The 22,245-nt window shown below is 42.2% G+C and overlaps 1 protein-coding gene across 1 annotated transcript in view; it reads left to right on the top strand.

The window, feature by feature from the left end:
* Positions 1 to 22,245, top strand: part of acin1b (apoptotic chromatin condensation inducer 1b) — a 24,996-nt gene extending 2,751 nt beyond the window's left edge. The window contains exons 5-17 of the mRNA XM_047386754.1: positions 254 to 1,618; positions 2,252 to 2,334; positions 9,140 to 9,260; positions 13,606 to 13,651; positions 15,486 to 15,631; positions 15,933 to 16,079; positions 16,178 to 16,349; positions 17,031 to 17,176; positions 18,615 to 18,722; positions 19,638 to 19,745; positions 19,893 to 20,250; positions 20,810 to 20,907; positions 20,991 to 22,245. Of these exons, the coding sequence (XP_047242710.1) occupies positions 254 to 1,618; positions 2,252 to 2,334; positions 9,140 to 9,260; positions 13,606 to 13,651; positions 15,486 to 15,631; positions 15,933 to 16,079; positions 16,178 to 16,349; positions 17,031 to 17,176; positions 18,615 to 18,722; positions 19,638 to 19,745; positions 19,893 to 20,250; positions 20,810 to 20,907; positions 20,991 to 21,311 (3,219 nt within the window). The 3' untranslated portion in view covers positions 21,312 to 22,245. The remainder of the gene's footprint in view (positions 1 to 253; positions 1,619 to 2,251; positions 2,335 to 9,139; positions 9,261 to 13,605; positions 13,652 to 15,485; positions 15,632 to 15,932; positions 16,080 to 16,177; positions 16,350 to 17,030; positions 17,177 to 18,614; positions 18,723 to 19,637; positions 19,746 to 19,892; positions 20,251 to 20,809; positions 20,908 to 20,990) is intronic.

The raw sequence follows: 22,245 nt of genomic DNA, 5'->3' as shown, positions 1-22,245 counted from the left end.
AAGAATATACAGTCATATTCAATAAATTAGAATATTCTTTAAAACTTAATTAATTTCAGTAACTCAATTCACCAAGTGAAACACATTATATAGACTATTTAGACACAGACTGATGTTTTCAAGCCTTGATTTGTGTTAATTATGATGATTTTCTGCTTACAGCTAATGAAAACATTTAAGATGAGAATATCACATCAGAACATTAATACATTATACCTGCTTAATGGTTGTTTTGTACTTCTTTGTCTAAAAGCATCAAGGCTCCCTGAACCTGGCCTCAGGTTCTGATGTTGGAGGAGAAAATTCTGTGATTGGTCATGGACCTGCTCCTATGTTCCACCACCGAGAGTCTAATGAAGATCCAAGGGGCAGGAAGCAGCGAGCCTCCTTTCAGCAAGGACACAAGGAGCCACCAGCTAGCTCCCCTCCAAGAGCTGTTGCCTCCTTCTTAGTGCATGTCGTGGGACAACCTGACAGCCAGGGATGTCCGCCCACCGTGGCCCCAGGCCAGGAGAAGGAAGCAGCTACTCTAAGTTCTCCCAGAACACCTAATCCAGTGCTCAATCTCAGTCGATCTGCCCAGAGTTCCTCTGAAAATCATGTGCAGGACGACAGCGATGAAGACGATGACGATGACGATGATAGCGATGATGACGAGGACTGGGGACCTGGTTCTGGAGGGGCGCGAAGGAGAAAGGCAGCGGTTCCCTCAAAGCATCAGGTGGCCCCCAGTATGTCATCAGCTGCTGCTAGATCAAAACGCAAGCTTCAGCCTCCTCAGCACATCCCACCTCCACAGGTACACGACACTCCCATGCAGCTGCGGCATCCCACACCTCCTCCCTCTCCACCCCCTAACCTGTTCCCCCTGCCTGACACTCCAAAGCAAAGCCCCCCAGATGATCAGGAAAGAGAAGCTCCACGTGACGCAAGGTTGGTGTCTTTCCCACTTCCCGCCACGCAGAGGCAAGACTCTGATTCCAGCTCTGGCTCTAGCAGCCCTGAACCTCCTGTGAAGCGCAGGTCTGGCCCCCTTTCACTGCTCATGCACAAGATGGAGTCAGAGGAAGCAACCTCATCTCCCGGATTCTCTGGAGAAACGGCACATTCAATTGCCACATGCTCCAGCGAATCTCCCCTTCAATCATCAGAAACAAAAACGCAACAGGAAATCAGAGAGACGGAAGAAGACAGGCAGCTTAAAGAGGGGAGAGAGAGAGAACAACAGCAGAAGCTGGAGAGAGAGGGTCTCAAAACACAGGAGCAAGAAAAGAAGAAGAAACGCTTGGAGGAGGAGAGGGAAAAGGAAAGAAAACATCTGGAAGAGGAGAGGAAGCAGCGTCAGAAAGAGGAACAGGAAAAGGAGAAAAGAAGCCAGGAAGAGGAAAAAGAAAAGAAACACAAAGAGGAGGAGAAGAGAAGAGAGGAGCAGCGGCTGAAAGAGGAAGAAGAAAAGAAACAGGAAAAAGTGAGGAACGACCGAAGAGCGGCAGCTGAAGAAAAAGATTCGGGTTCCTCCTCAGATTCTGACTCCAAATCAGAGTCCTCTGATTCACACTCATCATCATCCTCTTCTTCCTCCTCCAGGGATAAAATGCAGCCTGCCAGTCAGCTGAAGGTTGGTGCTTAATAGGTTGTGGGTGAAAATAAGAAGGTACATAAATGATCTATTAAAGGTCCTGATACCAGTACCGAGGGACACAATACCTAGTGAGGGGAAAAGAAATATTAAACACATTCTTCTCAGTAATAGCCCATTAGAAATGTATTTACTGAGAAACACTTTGGCACTTTCTACTTATTTTCCCGGTAAATATATAAATGTAGGGCTGTATGTATAATGTTGAAAGGAGGAAAAGCTGTCTTGGAAAGCACCATGTGTTGCAGTAAAACTGTTTCCAACATAAGAGAGGGCAAACTCTTTGTGACATGGAGCCCTAATAATAACTTTCAAGAAACAGATAGTTTGAAGTTAGTTTTGCAACAGCCACAGCTCATTGTAAACGCCGATGGAAGACGATGCCACAGTTGGTGTGTATTGTCTCCGCCGTTGCTTTCTACCAGACTTTTCTCAGACCAACAGTTTGAAAGTTGTTTTTATCTTAAATCTTGCAGAGGTTCGAGTCTTCTTTCCTTTTTTTGCATCCTGAACGTAAACCCAACGTTAATGTCTTATTGTTGACATGCTTTAAATGAGCATCGTTTTGTTTGCATTCGTCTTTCAATTGTCCTACTTTCATTCATCTCGCAGAAGGCAGCTGTAGGACAAGAGGCGGAGGGTAATAAAACGACTAAGTTCAGTAAAGATTCAGAGAAACCTATCCTTTCAAAAAGGTAAGTGATCACTTTTAAATAACATAAAGATGATCCAAATGTAATTATGTGTATATTCAGTCCGCAGATTCATTTCAAATCAGTGTTTAAAGAGTAAATCAATCATGTTCACGTTAGGAGTTTTTGACATTTTTTTCTACGCTTTCTGAAAATACATGGAATAACCCTTATTTATGATGACCATGTACCTGGTCTTTGGTCTGTTGACAACGCATGTTAAATGACAGTTCAGTAAAGGTTTTTCTGTTGACAAATCCAAAGTGTGGTTCGATTTAAAAAGATGCACCAGTTCTTTGAAGCCTTGTTTTTGTTCATCATTGCATTGTTATCATTTTCTTGTTAATTCTGCTATTAGATATGATGTAATACATGATTTTGTAAAAGATGTAACTGTAACAAGAATGTTTGTTTTATTTGGTTTATTCCACTACAGGTATGCCTCCCACTGGAGGCATCGCTCTCTGAAATGAGCGTCAGAATGTTTAAGATGTCCCTGAACACAGCTCGGGTTTTTCCACAATGTCAGAGACACAGCACCCGTATTTATGACTGCTTTGCTTTTAATAACATGGGTGAAAACCTGGTGCATTTCAGGTTTAACCAAGTACCGGACTGGAATCCCAGGAGCAGCTGCTTGCTATAAATGGATTAACAACACGCCAGTGCCCCAGTGATTTAATAAGAGTCAGACATAAGAGTCTACAATTAAACCCAAAATTATTCATACCCCTGACAGATTCAGGTTTAAAGAAATTGTTTAGTTTTGCCAGCATGTTTCTTCTGATTGGAAGTCATATTAACATTTTAGAGCAGTCCAGTCTGATTCTAGACTTGAATCTGATAGCGAGTCTTTAGACAGAGCTAATGATTAGGGTGGTGGCAAGGAGGCCTTCCAACCTCAAACACTTGGAGCTCATCACCTAAAAGAAAAGTGATCAAATTGCTCCAACAATTTTAAAAGTTTGATTAGTGTAATGCCAATAAAGATCTTTCTATTGATTAAAAGGGCAGAAACTATTTTCACTATGCCATTTCTGGTAAAATGTAACTATAAATATAAATATATTCTCATAATTGATAGCTGCTTTACATTGATTTATTTTCTTTTGAAAGACTACCTAAGGTAACTGTTACAGTGGCCTTTTTAAACTGAAGAAAAGACAAATACCATAAGATGTCTGTGGGAAACAAAGTCACATAGTTTCACCCAGCTTTAGAGCAACTGTTGTCAGACAGCATGAGCAAACGCATATTCAGACCACTGTTTAAAGATTTTACTAAATGTTATCTCTGTTTCATCAATCGCAAACTCAAAGTTGTTCTTAGTCCATTTTATTCCAGCTGCTAACATAAAAAAATACTAACCATGTGCAAAGATTGTTCACATTCATACACATTTACCCAAAACGCAAGCCTTTTGACAGATAACTGGTGCGTAATATATTATTTTAATATTTGTGCACTGAAAATGACCGTGCTGAAATATAAAAAAACATAATTTCTGAGCCCCCATGTTCCAGCACCGTAACAACGCCTCTCTGTCGAAACGTTATGTTCATGCGCCTAAAATGCCTTCATTACACGTTTCACTGCCGCCCTTATTTTCTCTTCCGAAGGACAAATGTTTTCCTACCTATTAGGTTTTACCGGTTAGTCGTGAGCTAAGGACAAGCGCCATGTTTAAGCGTCATACTAAGCTTTTATTTTGAAAATCCCGAACCGGAAGACGGCCACACTTTCTGTAGGGCTCGCTCGTCCTAGCCAACATGGCCATCGTGCATGCACCGCATCCCTGATACCGACGCAGTGTTACGGCTTGTAACAGAAACGACCGCGCCAGATTTAGCGTTTTATTTTGTCTGATTTCAGGCCTTACATGAGCGAATTAGCCACTAGCCCCACGGTGTCGATTTTACCTCCGGGAGTTTCTATTTCACGGCCGGTCATAATGCTGTCCGAAGGAAACAAAAACGGGTAAGGGTGAGCCAGGAGGCGACGGAAGGCTTCAGGTTGCTGCTTGTACTTTTCTATCGATAATGTAGAAATGGAAGCGGATACGTTTGTCGTTTTTCTCTCGCCGCATGCTGCTGATTAGCCGGCAGCTAATACCTGGCTATGAAATATCGTGTCAAAAATTCACATTGGCCTGGTTAGCGTGTTGCATGTTCGCCCATGTGAGGAAGACCGGGGGTGGGGGCGTTGGTGAAAGCCTTTTGTTGGATGAAGGAGCAGGGAAGATTTTTTTGTTGGGGGAGGAGGGGGTGAGGGTTTCCTTTTCTTTTGATCAGTGCCTCAAATAGCTGCTTATTGAAGGACACTAATGAATAACTAATGGCCTCAGAAATCGTGCGTGGAAGAAAAACACATTTCTCTTCCTTGTCTATTTGTATTCCACAAGGAACACGTTCCTAGTTCTTCATGCCCACAGTGTTCTTGCAGTAGACCTGTACCTAGCAGAATATTTATTTTTGGAGTTTGTGTGGCTATAGCTGGTAACGATCTGTGCGTTGTCAAGGGGAGATCATTAAAGCGGACATCTGCTGGCTGTACAGTGGTCCCTTATGGTGTGATATAATTCTCCAGCTGGCTCCAGCATTCATGATCTTCTCCGGTGGGAGGTCACTTTACCTTATTTCATAGGGTAATGTGTTAGGCCTTATTACCTGGTCAGTCTGGTCATTTGTATTAGATCTGAGGTATTTTGTCAGGCTGCTGTAAGTAATTAACTGGCAGTTTATTTTTATAGTTTGATCAGTAGAAGGTATTTTTATTGCACATTTTACATCGTATGATACTACTCTTCAGTTGCAATTCAATGAGCTTCCTCTTTGCTGCCTTTTCAGATGAAAAGGACCCTATTTTAAAACCAGGACCAGGTGAATTGATTATTCACCTGTTTGCTGAGACCTTTTATTGCTTTGACGCGATACACATACTCTCACCCTGTGTGTGATGATTTCACCCTCTTGCCCTCTCCTGACCATAAAGGGTTGAATCTTTAGTTACACCCGTGCAGGTGTGTCACTAGCCTTAGCTTGAAGAATTTGACATCCAATCCTGAGGAAAACGAGGAGAAATTGTGCGCTGTGTCCCTGAAAGTAAAAACGTTCTTTTGCTGAAACCAAACCTGTGACTACTCCTTAGTGTTGGATGTTGAACAGGCTCTGCTGGAGCTGTAGCTTGATCTTATTACCGTATTTTCCGCACTATAAGGCGCACCTTCAATGAATGGCCTATTTTAGAACTGTTTTCATATATAGGGCGCACCGGATTATAAGGCGCATAGAATAGAAGCTACTGCAGTCAAACGTTTGACTGGGGTTGCGTTATGCATCCACTAGATGGAGCTGTGCTAAAGAATGTCAACAAAACAGTCAGATAAGTCAGTCAGTCAAACTTTATTAATACACTACAAACCAGTGTTCTGATAACTCCATTCACTCTCATGGTAAGGTCTCCTCTACATAGAAATCTATTGAATAGAGCCAACCGCACGTTAGGAATGCATTGGAGTTGAAGTTTAAATCAAACGTTAGTTAAAACGTGAAAGGGAACTTTTCCCTGATTCAGTAAACACGTAAAAGAAACAGTTTGATGCACTAAATCAAACGGAGTACATTCACAATATAGTAGCGTTAACTGTTGAATTCTCTCGCTGCTGCTCTATTCCCATGTTCGACTGCGTAGCTGACAGCCTTGAGTTTGAACTCAGCATCGTAAGCGTGTCTCTTGAAAGGTGCAGTTTTGGGGTCGTTATACACACACAAGTGGTGTTGGACTAGGAGTAAGCACAGTACAAGTGTTTACCGCTATTACTTCGGCGACACCCCTGACTACGGTAGCCGTAATGCTGCAAGCGGAGCGGCTTTGTAGTTTACCAGTCGTACTGAAACATTTTGACAGCGCGCCGTGTACAACCAGTATGGATCAACCAATTAACCAATTGATCCATATATAAGGCGCTCCGGATTACAAGGCGCACTGTCATTTTTTGAGAAAATTAGTGGTTTTTAAGTGCGCCTTATAGTGCGGAAAATACGGTACTATATTTCCGTCCCTCCTCTGAAAGATACTTTGCGTATTATCTTCAAAGAAACAAATACAAAGGTTGACTGGCAAAGCATGTTGTTAGACTATGAAATTCTGTGGCTTATTTCCGGTCTGATTTTTTTTTTTTTCTAAATCTTTGACCCGCCCACTCCAATTTTAATTGATTTTGATTATACTTTAAGGACTGTAATATAACTATATGTAAGAACACCATTCAAAATATATAATATTTTACTTTTCTGCAGTGAGTGGTCATTGAACAGCTCAACATGTGTGAGAGCTGCTGTTGTGAAGCAGGTGTGCACGAATATAAAAAAAAAAAAACCCAAACAAAGACCATAATTACCAAGTTGACATTGTGACCAGTTATTTGCTGTTAGCACAGTTAGCATTGTTAAATGCTGTTTTTGTGTCATCCTAGAGAATCTAGATCCTTACTTTCACTCTGAGATTTCCACAAAGCTGTCATATGCAGTGTAGCCCAGGGGTTGATGGCTAAAAGGATAAAACAGAACAACTACGCTGTTGTTTGGTTTTCCTGCTATCAGTTGATGTTTTGCTCTGTCTCGCTGTCTTGTAGCCTGAATGAAACGATGACATGTTGTAGCAACCTTACTTCTTTTAAAAGCTTTGACATCTTGTGCTTCTCCTGACTTTACTGATTTTGAAAATGCCCATCATTGATTCTTCCTCCCTCAGTAACGGCATTCACACTAAAGAGTGTTGTCAGCACAGTGCAGTAATGTTTATGTACGGTTGATTCCCATTTTTCTGTTTCTAAACAGGCTGTGACCAGTCAGGGACGATTAAGCGGGAATCCAGTCAACAGATTTCTCTATGCTTGTCTTATTTTCAGTCTTTAAAGAAATGCATCTTATTCATTGTGATGGGAAATGTGTTGCATGCTTTAAACTCCCTCATTGACAGTGTAACCATCAGTGGGCTGTAGTTGTGATGTCCTCTGACATCATAATAGGACTTATTTCTTTCTGTTGTACAGACTAACCAGTGCTTGGTTAAGAATAAAAAAGCATATTTCGGTTTGGTAAATATTATTGTCACATTTGTGTTACTGTATTGTATTTTGCATTGTTTTTTTTTTTTGTTAGTTCTTTTAGAACAATAAGAGGATATACATTTCACCAAACTAAAGGAAAATCATTCCTAATTGACCAGTTTAATATGCTTTACATTTCAAAAATACTTTCCGTTGCTTTTCATAGTTTCCCTTGTATGTAAACTGTGACATGCAGTTCCAGGGAACTTCAGGCAGGGAAGGAAAAGGTGGACAGAGATGGGAATGAAGGGTGCTGGAGGATGGGGTTCTCCCACCTACAGGGCGATGCTTTTGTACTAACTAAAACCACAGAGGCAGAAGCTTCTCTGATGATGCTGTCAGAGTGGGCTGATGGTTAGCTAAAAATAAAATGTTGCTTGGGTTATTTTTTATTGTTTTAGTTTCATTGTAGATAGCCTGAAAAGTAATAAAATGCACCGATAGAAGAACAGGAGTGTGTGAGGTCTGGCTTATTGTAAGCACAATGAATGCGTACAGCTGAGTGATCCCCAGATGGATCAGATAAAGACCACCCACAGCCTCATTTATGAGTTTACATCTAGAAGTATGAGTTAGTTTGTGACCCTGGGTGTCAGTTAGCTGGAGAGGTATTTATAGCATCGGTGACCCAGATCACCAGCCTCCAGCGCCCTTCCTCTGACTCGTCCTGCGTTTCCTCTGTCTTGACCTACTCGTTTGTGTCCTGCTGCAAACCCTCATATAGCTCATTGTGAAACATGCCGGTCACCCTTGTTTGGGTTTCAGGAACCACCGGCTGTGGAATGGGGAGGGGTCTTATGGTGGGCGGTGTCTGACATTAGTCTCCACCCTTAAACCGTTTTGATTTGATAGTCCCTCCTCCGTCCCTCCAAATGTGCGGGTTTTAGCCCGCCGTGAAGTTAGTTTTAAGCTAAACGTTCGGCAGAGATTCTCTCCGTGGTTTATTCCAGACAGCGCTGGCTTTTCATGCCACGTGCTGTGACAAAGACGGCGGTCCACGAGACTGTTTACTCGCTCCTGAATGCGTTGGTTCGCTTAGGGACCACCAACAAATTCCAGTCAGTCAAAACAAAAAGCCCGTCCACACCAAAAACATCTGTAGTTTCCTGGTGACCCAAACACTGATAATCAAATTTGAATTGTGCGACTACACCAGCCTAATGAGACACGGATCTCCTATTTTATATGGAAAATTCTGTTTTGTTTTGTTTTTCAATAGCTTCCAGGTCATGAGACGAAAACACTTCAAATTAGTGCTAAACTAAGACCCCAATTTTTATTAATATTAATACATTTTCTTTTTTATAAAAATATTTTTATGGAAAAAAAAGAATTGATATTTTACCAACTTCTTTCAATGAGAATGAAGACAGCTTTGACAACCAATGAGTTAAACACATTTTCTATAATGTTCTTTATAGTCTGCTGTTAAAAGGTGCCCATGTTCTTTTAAGAAAAGATTTTTCATCTCAGAGGGTCATAATCACATTCATAGGTCATAAGAGTTGACCAGGGATTAGTGGAAGCGATTCTAGCAGTTCTATTATTATTTGTAGTGCTGTGAAAAAGTATTTGTCCTTCTACAAAGAGTAGTTAGAGTTGTACTAGCCTACATTGAGCTAAACATGCAAGGAGCTGCTAGCCTCTGCCCAGCGGGATTTTGGTAATAACCAGTTCATTTACCATCATTTCTTGCAGGGAGGTGTCCGAACCCAGCACAGCCGCTGTTACGGAAGTGGAACCAGACTCTGAGAGCTCCATGGCCCAGCAGCCAGCATCTGGAGCTGAGCCAGAGAGCAGTGAGAGCCGAATGGAGGAGGTAAGGTCACTGGGAGGGTGTGGGTGTTTGGGTCTTGACTCTGTCTCCCACTAATATGCATCCTCTTATGTGAAAGCATGTTTCATTAGCAGTGCTCGGGGAGGCTCACTCAAAACCAACAGAGCCCGAAAGTTTTGTCAAACATGAATTATTTTGGCACGTGTAGAATTTTCTCCTTTGGAGATCTTTCAATACAAAAGTAGCTATGTCATTTAAACACAAACCGTTTCCCAAATTATTGAATTGGATCCTCAGATAAATACTGAAACAACGGGGGCTGAGTTGGACTTGGGTTTTGGAGTTCCTGGGAATTAACTCATTACTTCTATTTGCTATTAATGCAACTTACATTTCATAGCAAGCTTGTTCATGTGGACGGTCTCGCACACATCTGTTGTCTGCCTGGGCCATGCAGTGGAAGGTTAAGTGCTGATGCTGCTTGAATGAGAGTGCAGAGATGCTGATCGTGTTTTAAGTCGGGCTTCCATTTTGTGAGGAGAGTGCATGCTTATTGTATCGCTCCTAATCTCTTATAAGGTGGAAGAGGGAGGAAGCTGGTATGCTGCCAGATACCAACTATCGCTTAGAAATTATGTTTAACAATGCTGATGTTTTTTTACTGCAGGGATAGCCTCTTATTGAGCTCTCTCTGGCAGCAGTATTTTTATTTTTCACTGTTCCGGCATTTCCGGCATACCATATAGGGAGAAGCTGGTTGCCTACATGTGCCAGGGTGGGTTTGCTCTACAGAAAGCATAGCTCAGGACTAAATCCTGATTGGATCATTGACTTTATTTAATCAAGACTGCATCCACCATCAGAGTAGGCAGGTCACAACAGTTTAAATAGATGACGATAGAAAAATGATCATAGAGGTAGTGAAAGTTTATCGCTGTACTGTTTGTTTTAAATAGAGATGCACCAATCGGTCAGTCCGATATCAGTCAATTTAACCTCGATTGACTCTGGTTTGTAATCAGTAGGTCAATGCAGAGGTTTTGTTTTGTTTTCCCAGTTTTAATAAATTCTTCCAAACTAAGCACTCCCACCTTTTCTGGCATCAAGCATCAGAGTACATGGTGTACTCTGATTTCTTTCTGGAAACCTCAGCTAAATGTTATGGACATATGCTCTTGTGAATAAATAAGTATAATCTTGCAATTCCACAATTTCTTGTTTTATTCAAAACGACTACCTCTGAGAGGCATTTTTTCTTTCTTACATGGTAAAAATGGTGAAAAATGACAGGTCAGTCATCAAAGAAACAGCCGGGGAGAATCCAATTGGTGCACCTCTACTTTCTATTGATTTTGCCGCTGTCCGTTCAGTGTAGATGCTTTTGCATGTCACACTTGTGCAGAACTACATTATCCAGGACGTACTGGCAGATGGTTTGCTTCTTTACATTGGAAATAGGAATAATATGATGTGCAGATACTAATTGTTCCACAATGAATTCTTCTTAGAGCTCATTTTACATTTAGGGCTTAACTAGTTGAAGAACAGCAGCAGGGATTTAAATGAATCTACATTAATAGAGTTTTGAGTTAAGGATCTGTGTTGTATCAGTTTTCAGTGTATGGCTTATATTGGCTCCACTTGTTTTAGTTCTGAAAGTTCTTTGGGTTTGCATGGATAATGCACATTAACCGTGTGTGCACATTGAGATGCATGATCAGAGCTTGCTTCTACTGTTTCTTTAATATTGTTGTCACTTTGTTTGCATTCCCACTCGTTTCCTGTCTTTTTATTTCCCGTTCCTGCTACTCTCTCTTCTTCTCTCTGTCCATTATTTGCCTCTTTGTCCCATCATGATCGCCTCTCTCTCTCTCTCTCTCTTTTTTCTCTCTCTCTCTCACTATATATTGATGGTGTGATTGCTGTTTTAAACCCCCATTGATTGCTTTGTTATGAAGGTGCCCATGCCTCTTCCATTGCCCCTATTGGTACCTGCTGAGTACTACTACCACCAACACCACCAACAACACCTCTTCCACTCCTACTCCTTCTACAACTCCTGTCCCGCTATGCCAAAGTGCGCCGATGGTACCTGAGTTAGGCCCAGAGTCTGCAACCCCCCGGCACTGAGTAAAACCTGAGCATGGCCCTTCATTGACGAGCTGAGCCAGCAGGAACTGGAGCTCACATCAGAGCTCTGCCGAGTAGCAGAAGCAGCAGCCTTGACAACTGCAGCGGTTCACAGTTGTCATGGTAACCTGGGCGCAGGGGTTGGAAGCCCACTGGTTTGAGCAAAACTGGACTGTACTGCACCACGTGGGGTCGATGTCCCCCTCTCCCTGCTTCTCCTGCCCACCATCTTGAGGAGAAGCACAGGCTTGAGGCGTCGTCCTCAGGGAGAGTAAAGAATGCTTCAGCTCCAGCTTGGATTGAAACTCTGCTTATAACCCCACGCTGCCCTCTATTTGTGCAGTGGAGTATTGACTTTGGACTGAGAATTGATGCGGGGCCTCATACAGGTGTTACAACCAAAGAAAAATACTTCCAGCCTCAAAATATTGGACTATTTTTTATTTATTTTTCAATGGACAATTTAATGAGTCAGATCCGTTCTTGTGGACATCACAGCAGTATGAACCCTTTGCTCCCGCTTTGAAACGTGTGGAATATTAAGTAAACTCGTAAAGCTGATGCCTGGACACATCATTCCAACACAAACTGTTATACACTTTTGACTGTATGTGAAAAGCTGTCAGTGCTGCCATGGGTAGGACTTTTGACTTTGGAAGGACACGCCGTACAACATACCCTGCTTTGATTTTCTGTGGGCGCACAGAGAACCTGATCGTCCTGCAAAACTGAATGCAGTCAACAGGCGATGCCTCTCCAGTCTGAATCCAGACAACGAGCATATTCCACAAATGTCTACATGGAGTTTGTGATTCTCAGGATCCTTCTGCTCGTTTATGTCCATTTGTTGTTGCACCCGCATCATGTCCTCATGCTGTACATGTGGCGTGAGCCCAGAGGCATTCAGCACCAGCACTACTACAAGCCTGGTTTTTTTTTTTTTTTTTTTTTTTTTTAACTACTTCCCCCGATTGTTATTTTTTTAAAGACTGATTTCACCTTTAAGAGACTGGGAGGCAATAGACTGTAATCATTTAAGCTGCTGTTGGATCTGGACACGACTCGAATGACTTGGACAACAAACAAAAACCTCATTGACTTGTTGCTGCTTCATCTTAAAGCCATTTGGGACAATTTTGATGAATTTTGGCAGGTTTTTGTTTTCTCTCCTCCATCAGAGGTACATCACACCTGAGAGACACTAACTCCACCCCCTGCCTCCATCAGCATCCACCAGGCAACACTATGAAAGCTGCGGTTCCTAAAAGACTGAAATGTGACTGTGTGAGCAGCAGTAAGCCCAGAGAAAGTCTTCCCCTGCCCTGTTCAAGTCCGACCCAGTGATCAGTGCCTGCCTGCGGGTTAATCTGCACACTGAAATCGAGCCCTGCACTCACTGCTCTGCCTTCTCTGATTGGATCCTTGTTTCCTAGGCACAGTGCACACTGTCGTGCGGTTGGGCCATAGTCAAGCCAGTAAGGAATAAGGTCTTAAATGGTACCAGGACATGACTTGTCAGTATTCCTCTATTTTAAAAGTCTACAATTTTAACAAAGTGATATATTCACTTTCTTCTTGATCTTAATTTTACCTGTAATTAAAACCGTGGAGAGATCTGGGGTTTTGGTAATGTAGCTAACCTGTTTAAACCACTAGGTATTTTTTATTTTAAAGTTGTACTAAATTTGGGGTTCTCCTATTTAAAGTGAAGCTAAAGCGGTGCTGTTTTGAATTTGGAGAGGGGATTTTTTACCTGCATTATTAATGATGGTAAAAGATGTTTAAACACTCACCTCCCCACCTGTTTGGTGTCTACATTTAGTTACAGCACCAACCTTCTGAGCATCAGCACATCTTTGATTAAAAACACAATAACAGCATCTTTTACTGCATTTCTTGTCAGAATTTAAGATATAACCAGATATTTTCTTCCTGACTCACATTATAATGCACATTTTGTGTAATTGCTTTGTTCTTCATATCAGTCTTAAACAAACACAGTAAAGATATAGCTGCTGAGCATAGGTGGATGACTCTGATCGTTCAGTGGGGATCAGCCAAAGCACCCAGCCCTTAAAGTGACATAGTTTAAGCCTGCTGGTCTCAGTTACTCTAACACACCTTTCCCCACCTCTCCTCCACTTTTCCTTTTCACCTCCTCTGTGTTGTTGCCCGTTTGGGTCTGGACTCTGGGTTCTCATCTTGCCCCACACCCCTGGGGTTTCTGTATGTTCTCTCTGTCTCCCTGTCTTTCCAGAGTACCACTCCGAAGGCTTTTGCTGCCCGCAAGATATCCCTGACTGGTAAGTATTGCGGTTGCATTTTTATCATCTCCAGCATCACCAATTACAGCACAAAGAAACCGCACGTCAAATATAGTTGTTTTTTTTTTTCCCAGTGTTGTGCTTTGTAGGCAGACCCTGCTCTCGTATGTTGCAGCTGGCTGCAGGCAGCACTTGAATAAGCTTTAACGTATTTAAGAACATTTGTCTTATTAAATATAAGAAACTTTTGCTTGCTGTCTTAATAGTTTGGGTTGTAACATTTTGCTTATGTGCAGATGATGTGGAAACTTGAAATCTAGTTTAATGAATTGAGTCAGATAAGGCTGCACAATAAGGTGGAGAAACTTGTTTGCTTTGGGATTTTTTTCCTTCAAACCAGTACCAGTTCTTAGCTGGTGCTAGAGCTTACTTAGCAGCAGTCCTTCATGTTTCCATCGTCCAAGCTGTGGCTCTAGCCTTGAAAAACTGGTGCTAATGTAGCACCAGTTTAGCTTTCATCAGGAGCTAAATGAGGAACATCGGCCAATTAAAACATTGTAGAACCACGGTTAGAACTCCAGGGTTTGTTTTTGAGCTTCTAAATAAAAAAATGGAAAGCTTTCTTAGCCTTTTTGTTTTCATGCTCTAATGAGCAGCAGCTACAACAGGTGATTTTCATAATTACGAAAGATTTCACAGCAGAGATGAGGGCTCCAACTCTCTTTGACTTGTTTGCCAGAGTTAACTGTTTCTTGGACCTAAAATTTTAAACTTTATGCACTTACAACTTAGCTTAACTTGTTTTAAATGAGATCTTGAGTTGATTAGTAGCCTGTCAGAAAGGTCTGGTTTATTTCTTCTACAGAAGGAAACATCCCAAAAGATAATGGCCCAAGCTGGGTTAAAAACTGACAAACAGCATCTAATGTTGAAAGAAAATGTTTGAGAGAATCACAGCAGCCCTGGAGGGCATCGCTTTAACAAACATTATAGTAAAGTTGTTTTCTTTGGAGGGCATGATGAGTGGCCTACTAGTTTAACTAATTGAAACTGCTGAACACTTGGACCTGTTTTCAGGACTTGTTATTTCTGAAATGTACCGTAAAGGAATGTAAAGTTCTGAGCTATGCCGGCGTGTCTCTTCTGACAAACAGAAGAAGGAAGGGTGTGCATGAGTTGTCAATAACACAGGAGAAAACTGACCCTGAAAGGAGTTTGGTGATCTACTTGTCTGGTTATTCAACTCAGTCCTGAACAAACGGCAAATATTTGTCGCTTTTACACGGATTTCCGAATGAAGCAAGGTCAGTGTGTGAGAGTGCTAAAAAAAACAAAACAGTCCTGTGAGGTGTCTCGTGTTGTTTTATAGTAAATTGATTTTTTTACCACCTGTAATCGAGCTTGGAACAGTAGTTTGTCATCCACAGAGGATTTTAACTCCTCACATGGTTTACCTTTAACATTAATCACAATTACTAGCTTGTACACAGTAACTGCATTGTAAGGTTACAACAAAACCCAAACCTAACATGTCCATTCTTCTTTTGTGTCCATATTTGAAGAACATCCCTTTTTCTTCATGCGTTAGCACTGTAGCTGCTAACACAAAGCACAACGAATATTTGAACAGTACATATAGCCTTTAAATACTTGGTATATAGTTAATGTGAATTAGACTCACAGCTTCTGTTACAAATTATTCAAAGTCATTTTTCACAAGTTGCTGCCAATCTTGTCTAAACTATGTGGGTCAAAGGAATCTCTTTCTAATTGCAGGTCGTGGGCTTGCAGTAGCTTGTTTGTTCGTTTCTGTTCCCTGTAGAGTGCGCCACCAATGTTTCAGGGTGGTAAAGTGTTTTTCCAACACCTGCAGGCAGCAAGGCATCTCCGGCCAGCACAGACGGAGGAGCAGGAGAGTCTGAAACGGGAGGCGCAGCAGGGAGGAAGAGGCGATGGGGCTCCAGCACAGCAGTCACTGTTAAGAAACCATCAATCAGCATTACCACGGACTCCTTGAAGGTACCGGTACCTCACTGGGAGAAAAGTACACAACACGTTGTCTCAAAAGTGTTCAACCCTCTAAATATAGTTTCACATATTTTAAATACCATAAATTGCTTCACATGCTTTAAATTGGCTTCTTTGGGGGGGAAATTCGACTCGATTTGCATTTAACCTGCTTTAACATTGTGTTCAACAAGTTTAAATCTCTTGACTAAACAAATGCATTAATTTTAACTGGTTTAAATATTGAGTTTGTCTTCCAATATCTTATGTCTTTTCTCTCTGTCCTTTCCTGTGTTCTGGCTCCCTCCTTCAGTCCTTGATTCCTGACATCAAGGTGAACCAGGAAGTGGTTGTGGACCTTCATCCCGAGGAACCGCAGATGTCCGGCGACGAGGAGAACTCTGACACCGGTCGGAGCGACCCAGACCAAGGCCTCAAGATCCGACGCACCGTCACGCAGGTTGGGGGGAAGCATCTTGTTGCTGCTCAATTTCTTTATTTCTCAGGTATAAAAAAAAAAAAAAAAAACAGTTTGATAACTGTTTTATTCTATCTCAGGTTGTTCCCAGTGAAAGCCAGGAAAATGGACAAACTAACGTAGGAGAAGACATGGAGAAAACAGAGGGTGAAAACCAACACAAGACTTCAAGAGAGAAAAAGAAGAGCGGCCTCTCAGATGAAACGTCCGAAACCCAGATGTCTGTCAGCCTAGATGGAGAGGCAAAGAAAGGTAAATCTTACCACATTTTAATTCTTTTTAGCCCTTCTTTAAACTAGTTTATCTTTTTGCATTGCAGAGTTTTTGTAATTCACTAAATTACATTAAAAATGTACTTTTATTTATTTTATTTTATTTTTTACAAAGGGCTGGTTTCACACAGAATCCAGAAATAAACTTAACATCTATCAGCATTAATACGGTTCTTTCAAATAGAGTCTAAAAGCTGGATCCATTGATTTATCTGTCCACCATCAATCATTCACCTAGCTTTCCATCTGTCCAACATTTATCCATCCATGAATTCATGTTCTCTGGTTGTTGTGGCTTTCCCGTTTAAACTCTGATCATTGTAGAAATATCTGTCAAAAAGACATGGTGAACTTTTAGATTTGAGGGAATTGTCTAAAAAAACAATGACTGGAAATTTGAGTCTAGAAAAGTCTGGACTTTTCACATGGAGAAAAAGGAATGAAGTCGGTTGAATCAAAATCTGGTGCCTCCTCTGCAGCCCTGGAAGATCATCCCTATTTAATCCCAGCTGGACGCACTAACAGTTAAATGTTGAAGAATTAAATATCTCCGTCTTGTCATCTCATGAATCTTCAGTGAATTCATCAATCCAACTCTTTGCACCTTTAATCCACCACCTTCTACCCACTTGACGATTTTACTTCCCCATCTGTCCTTCAGTAACTCCCAGCGACAGTCTGGTGCGGCGCTCCATCAGTCAGCAGAAGTCCGGTGTTTCCGTCACGATCGACGACCCCGTTCGCACAACCAGGCAGCCCTCCCCGCCTCAAGGAAAAGTGTCCAACATCATCCATGTGATAAACCTGGTGAGTTACTCAAGACTTAAAGTACAGAAAAAAAAATTCTTTTTTAGCTTTATGTATAAAATAGAAAAGACGATACAGCAAAAATGAGATTTTTCCAAATACTTTTAAATTTGCTCAGCTTGCACTGGAGAAAAACAGGACATTTTTCATGAATGAGGTGTAGATTGTTGATGCCAGTGGTAACTACATCATTGCTAGACCCGCAATTAGTCAGGAACAATTACCCAGGTGCTCCAGCTGCAGTCAGGTGTAATCTCAAATGGATCGGCACAGGGCATGACTCACCAGACGATGACAAGATGAGACATTATACCTTTAGTCAGTACATTTCTTAGCCCTGTGTCATGGAGGCAGGACTGTAGGGCACATAGTGGTGAGGTTAGGTTGGCTAATTTCAGTCCAGTTAAAGACCTGCTGCAATTATTATTATTATTATTATTTACCCTCAAGATACTAAAACTACCTGATTAAGAAATGGGAATCATAGAAACTGTCTTTTCTTTTTAGTGCTAAACACTAATGAGGACATTTGGCCAGGGGGAGGCACTAAAAGATGGACAGTTTTTATCCCGACCGAAGGCAGGATAGCACTGAGCAACAGGAACATATGAGAGAATGAAACATAAAGCAGGGCTGGGAAGATGATACAACCACAGTTATCAGGTTTTTGTATGTTCATTTTAAGATCTGTAGATTTCAGTTGTTTCTGGTTTTTTAATAGTTTCTTCCTTTCAAAAGAACATAATATAATACCTCCAAAGATAAAATGAAACATCTAAAGTAGATCTTATATAATGCAAATTATTATTTTCAGTTTTAGAGAATACAAATATTTTTCTTTTTAAATATGAACAGATCTGATATTTTCGAATCCACCTTAGTGCAGTTTGAAAACCGCTTCTCTTTAGCCAGGTCTGCTGTATCAGTGACCTGGTCTGCAGATGATCTTCTGAACTTTTAAAGGATTTGGCTATATCAGGAGCATGCATTTATTGTCATAATTCAGCTAATTCAGTCCCTGTAATATTTGCTCTCCTAATGTCCTGTTGCTCAGCGATCTTTGTTAACCGTGATTGTTGAGCATCCATACTCCCACCATTGTCATCAAGCTGCATCCGTCCATGAGCTCCTTTCTTCATCGCTGCAAACGTTATTGGACAACAAATTCTAGCTCGTCTCTTGCTGACTGTGGAGCACTTCTGCTGTAATCCCTGATTATAATCCTGGCTGAGATGTGGATGATGCTATCAGTAACCTGGATGAGTTCGGAGGGCCGTACACGGCCAGAGGTTTCCCACTCCTGATATAAAGAAACGAAGAACATCTCCGACTGTTTCCTCTGTTTGCTGCTGTTGAATGAGCTACAAATCTGTCAGCTCATTCCCCACTAGTTTACATAACGGTGTCTTACCTTCTGATCACGACCTCTTTATTGTAGGTCCGACCCTTCACTCTGCTCCAACTCAAAGAGCTGCTGAACCGAACAGGGAGTGTGGTGGAGGAGGGTTTCTGGATCGACAAGATCAAGTCTCACTGCTATGTCACAGTAAGTAGAAACAATTTAACGCTCGTCATTTGGGACTGGGAAGGCATGGCGCAAAACACGGAATCTATCAGGAATCAAACCGTTACAGATTGTTCTTAAATGGTCTTATTATGATTTTTATAAGTTCTAGTCAAAAAGACATTGACATTCCTTGACATTTATATTGAAGCGGCAGATATTTCTAGATGGAGCTCCACGCCCAGAAGGGTGACGTGTGCTCTTTTAGGCTGACTGAAGACCAGACACGGTGCCATGTTCTGGACCATCTGCAGGACCATAGATTGCACGAGCAGCTGGGTTTGTTGGGTTAGGGATGGCCTGACCTTTATGTTTAGAAATGCCAAGCAGCACCATCGAATGATGGAGGCAACATGATCTTTAGAGGTCACTAATCATGAAAACCAAGTTTTCAGCTACCGTTGATGATATGAGAGACAGATTCAGTTTGGATGCAGATGCTGTGGTGTTTGGTTGGGAAGATGAGCACTCCAGTTTTAGAGAGGGTTTTAGTTGGAGATGATTGGATTTCATTATGTCGATATGTTTGGGAGATTTGTGCTAAGACTGTGTGGTTTTCAGGAGGGAATGACACCTGACCTGTTATAAAAAATTTCCATTTCCCAGAGTCTGTGGTTCTACTCTTTACAGTCCAAGAAGCTGGTATTTGCTGGATAGTCAGGCTGTCTGACAAGGTAGCCGGCCTACACTTAATTCACCATCTGTAGCTGTAAAACAGTGTTACCTGAAGAACAGTGATGGATGGAGCTCCTTTATTCTCCTCACCATGTCTGTGTTTTTCACATCTCTGAATATTTCAGATCAACAACAGGTGGAGGGAGGCTCAGGCTGCTCATGTGTTTTGGAGCTGAGGGTACAGTTTAAAAGTAAAGGTTTTGTTCTGTCCTGTCTTTGCAGTACGCAACAACAGAGGAAGCAGTTGCCACCAGGACAGCTCTCCATGGAGTCAAATGGCCTCCTAGTAATCCCAAGGTGCTCAGTATAGACTTCTGTGAGCAAGATGAGGTAAGGAAGGTCTGAAACACCATCTCCTATGCCGTGCATTCACAGATTAAAAAGAAATGGCTACAGTTTAGTCCTGGTTTCTATTGGAGTTCTTGTCTTTCTGGTTTAATGTCTTGTTTAAAATTGTGGGGTTTTTTACCTTAACAGCTGGACTACCACAAAGGGATCCGGAAGCCAGAGAAAGACCAGGATCATGCTGCCCTGGCTGCTGCTCCTCCGCAGCCCCGGCTGCCCCCTCTAATGCCCGTGCGAGACAGGGACAAAGATCAGGACAGAGACCGGGAGCGTGATCGGGACAGGGACAGAGGAGTGCGGGATCTGTGGGCAGAGCGTCAAAGGGAGATGGAGCGGCGAGAAAGGGCTCGAGGAGAGCGAGAATGGGACCGGGACAAGGTCCGGGAATTTGCCAGACCCGGAGAGGAGGGACGGCGATCTCGTTCTAGAGAGAGGGAGAGGAGGAGGAGGGAGAGGGCCAAAAGTAAGGAGAAGAAGACTGATAAGAAGGGTAAGACACTTTAGTGGGATCAAGTGGAAATACAAAGTGAAGAATGGAAGGGGGATGCCATGTAGTCTTTAGTTTTCATAACATTACCTTTTACTGAGATACACCGGGTTGCAAAAGTTTTCCAACCCATCAAACGTTTTCACATCTCGTCATGCAGCCTAAAACTTAGATGTATTTTATTGTGGCCCCCCGTTACACCCCCAAGCTAGTACTCATTAAAATCTCAGCTGCAAGTTTGCGCTTACACAAAATGTGAAAACCAATGTATCATTTTCCTCCCACTTCCCAATTATGCTCTACTTTGTGTTGCGGTCACATAAATCCCAATAAAATACACCGAAGTTTGTGGTTTAAATGTGGAAAACAAGGGGTGGGGATTTTTTCCAAAAGACTGTGTGTAAATGACATGTTCAGACTGTGGAAGAAAACAAGAAGAATGTATGATTTAAAAACAACTGAACCTCATCCCTAGGATATACTGACACGCAGCTCCACACCTCTCCATTCACTGGTCGTAGTGACGTGTCGCAATGATCCATGTCTGTTTTCTCTCTAACAGAGAAAGGAGATGAACCTCCTGCTAAACTGCTAGATGACTTGTTTCTCAAGACCAAAGCAGCTCCCTGTATATACTGGCTCCCCCTCACTGAGGAACAGGTCGGTCACACCTTTACTTTGTTTTTGTTTTTTGTCTTGCTTTAAACTTTATGGTTAACCTACTCATTGTTTTGCCAATGTAGGCGAACCAGAGGGTCTTAGACCGCGTTGAACGGCAGAAGGAGCGCGAGCGAAGACGCAAGGAGCAAGAGGAGGAGGAGGACAAAAAACGTGACGAGGAGAAAAAAGAGAGGCTCAAGGCCAGGGAGAAGGATAGCGGCGCTGCAGCAAGCGGCGTAGCGTCCGGGAGAGGAGCCGATACCGAGAGGGAGCGGAACCGTGGCCGAGACAGAGAAGGGGACAAGAGGAGGGACAGCAGCCACCGATCCAGGCGACCCTCGCCAGTGTCAGGCGGCGGACGGCGTTCCCGTAGTCGCAGCAACCCTCGGGACAGGCGCCGCTGAGGGGCCGGATGCTGCAGGGAACGATGAAGAGGGGGGGAGGCAGAGGATGTAGCAGACAGGAAGTCATGAGAGGCGAAACGTTTGTCTTGCCTCATGATGAGTGGTCCTCACTATCTGCCCCACCTTGCTTTAAAAGGTTTAATATGACACCAGTGTTGTCTTCTACACACGTCTGTCATATCCCCCTCCTTTTTATTGTTCACAGAAAATCACTTCTGATCAACAGGAAATTGTCCGTTTGTCTTCATCCTTCAGAAGCTTTTTTTTTTTTTTTTTCTCCAGTTGCGACCAGTCCTCTTCATCTCTGTTCTGTCAGTTCTTCATTAAAGAGAAGCAGCGGAGGGCGGTTTCATGCTTCCACCTCATTTTGTCCAGCTGAGGTTTTGGGGACCGCCTGAGTATTTTAGTTTTGCGGCTACACAGTTCCTTCCTCCTCAGAGCCCTGTAATAAAAACCAGTCCAAAATAGATCCCCGACCATGACCCGACATATTTTCTAGAAGCCATTTTACTGTTCGGCACTAAGAGTCAAATATATCTATGTATATACCACAAACTTTACAATAATCCCTTAGTCAAAGTGAAGGTTGTTTTATTTTTGAATCAGGATTATTTTCTCCGCCAGAGATGGTTGTCGTGTTGAAGCAGGTGAGGAACGTTTACTGATCTCAACACTGTAACCATGATAGGAAAAGATGTTGCCCCCAAGTTTGTGTTTAGCAGATGTTTTTGGGGCGAAGACTCGACCGGCCTGACCCCTCATATTTAGGAAGATGAAATACAGAGGATTATCTTCTGATAGAGTAACATTTACAATTTTTAGTAATTTTAATTTTGCTTTTAGTTCCAGTTTGGTTTTGTTGGGTTTTTTTTTTCTCTTTCCAAGTGCTGAATGTATGAAGAATTTAAGAAATTAATAAATTGGTTTAACGCAA

The sequence above is a fragment of the Girardinichthys multiradiatus genome, chromosome 14 (assembly GCF_021462225.1).
Source record: "Girardinichthys multiradiatus isolate DD_20200921_A chromosome 14, DD_fGirMul_XY1, whole genome shotgun sequence".
Classification (NCBI taxonomy): domain Eukaryota; kingdom Metazoa; phylum Chordata; class Actinopteri; order Cyprinodontiformes; family Goodeidae; genus Girardinichthys; species Girardinichthys multiradiatus.
This window is presented reverse-complemented; position numbering and strand designations above follow the sequence as displayed.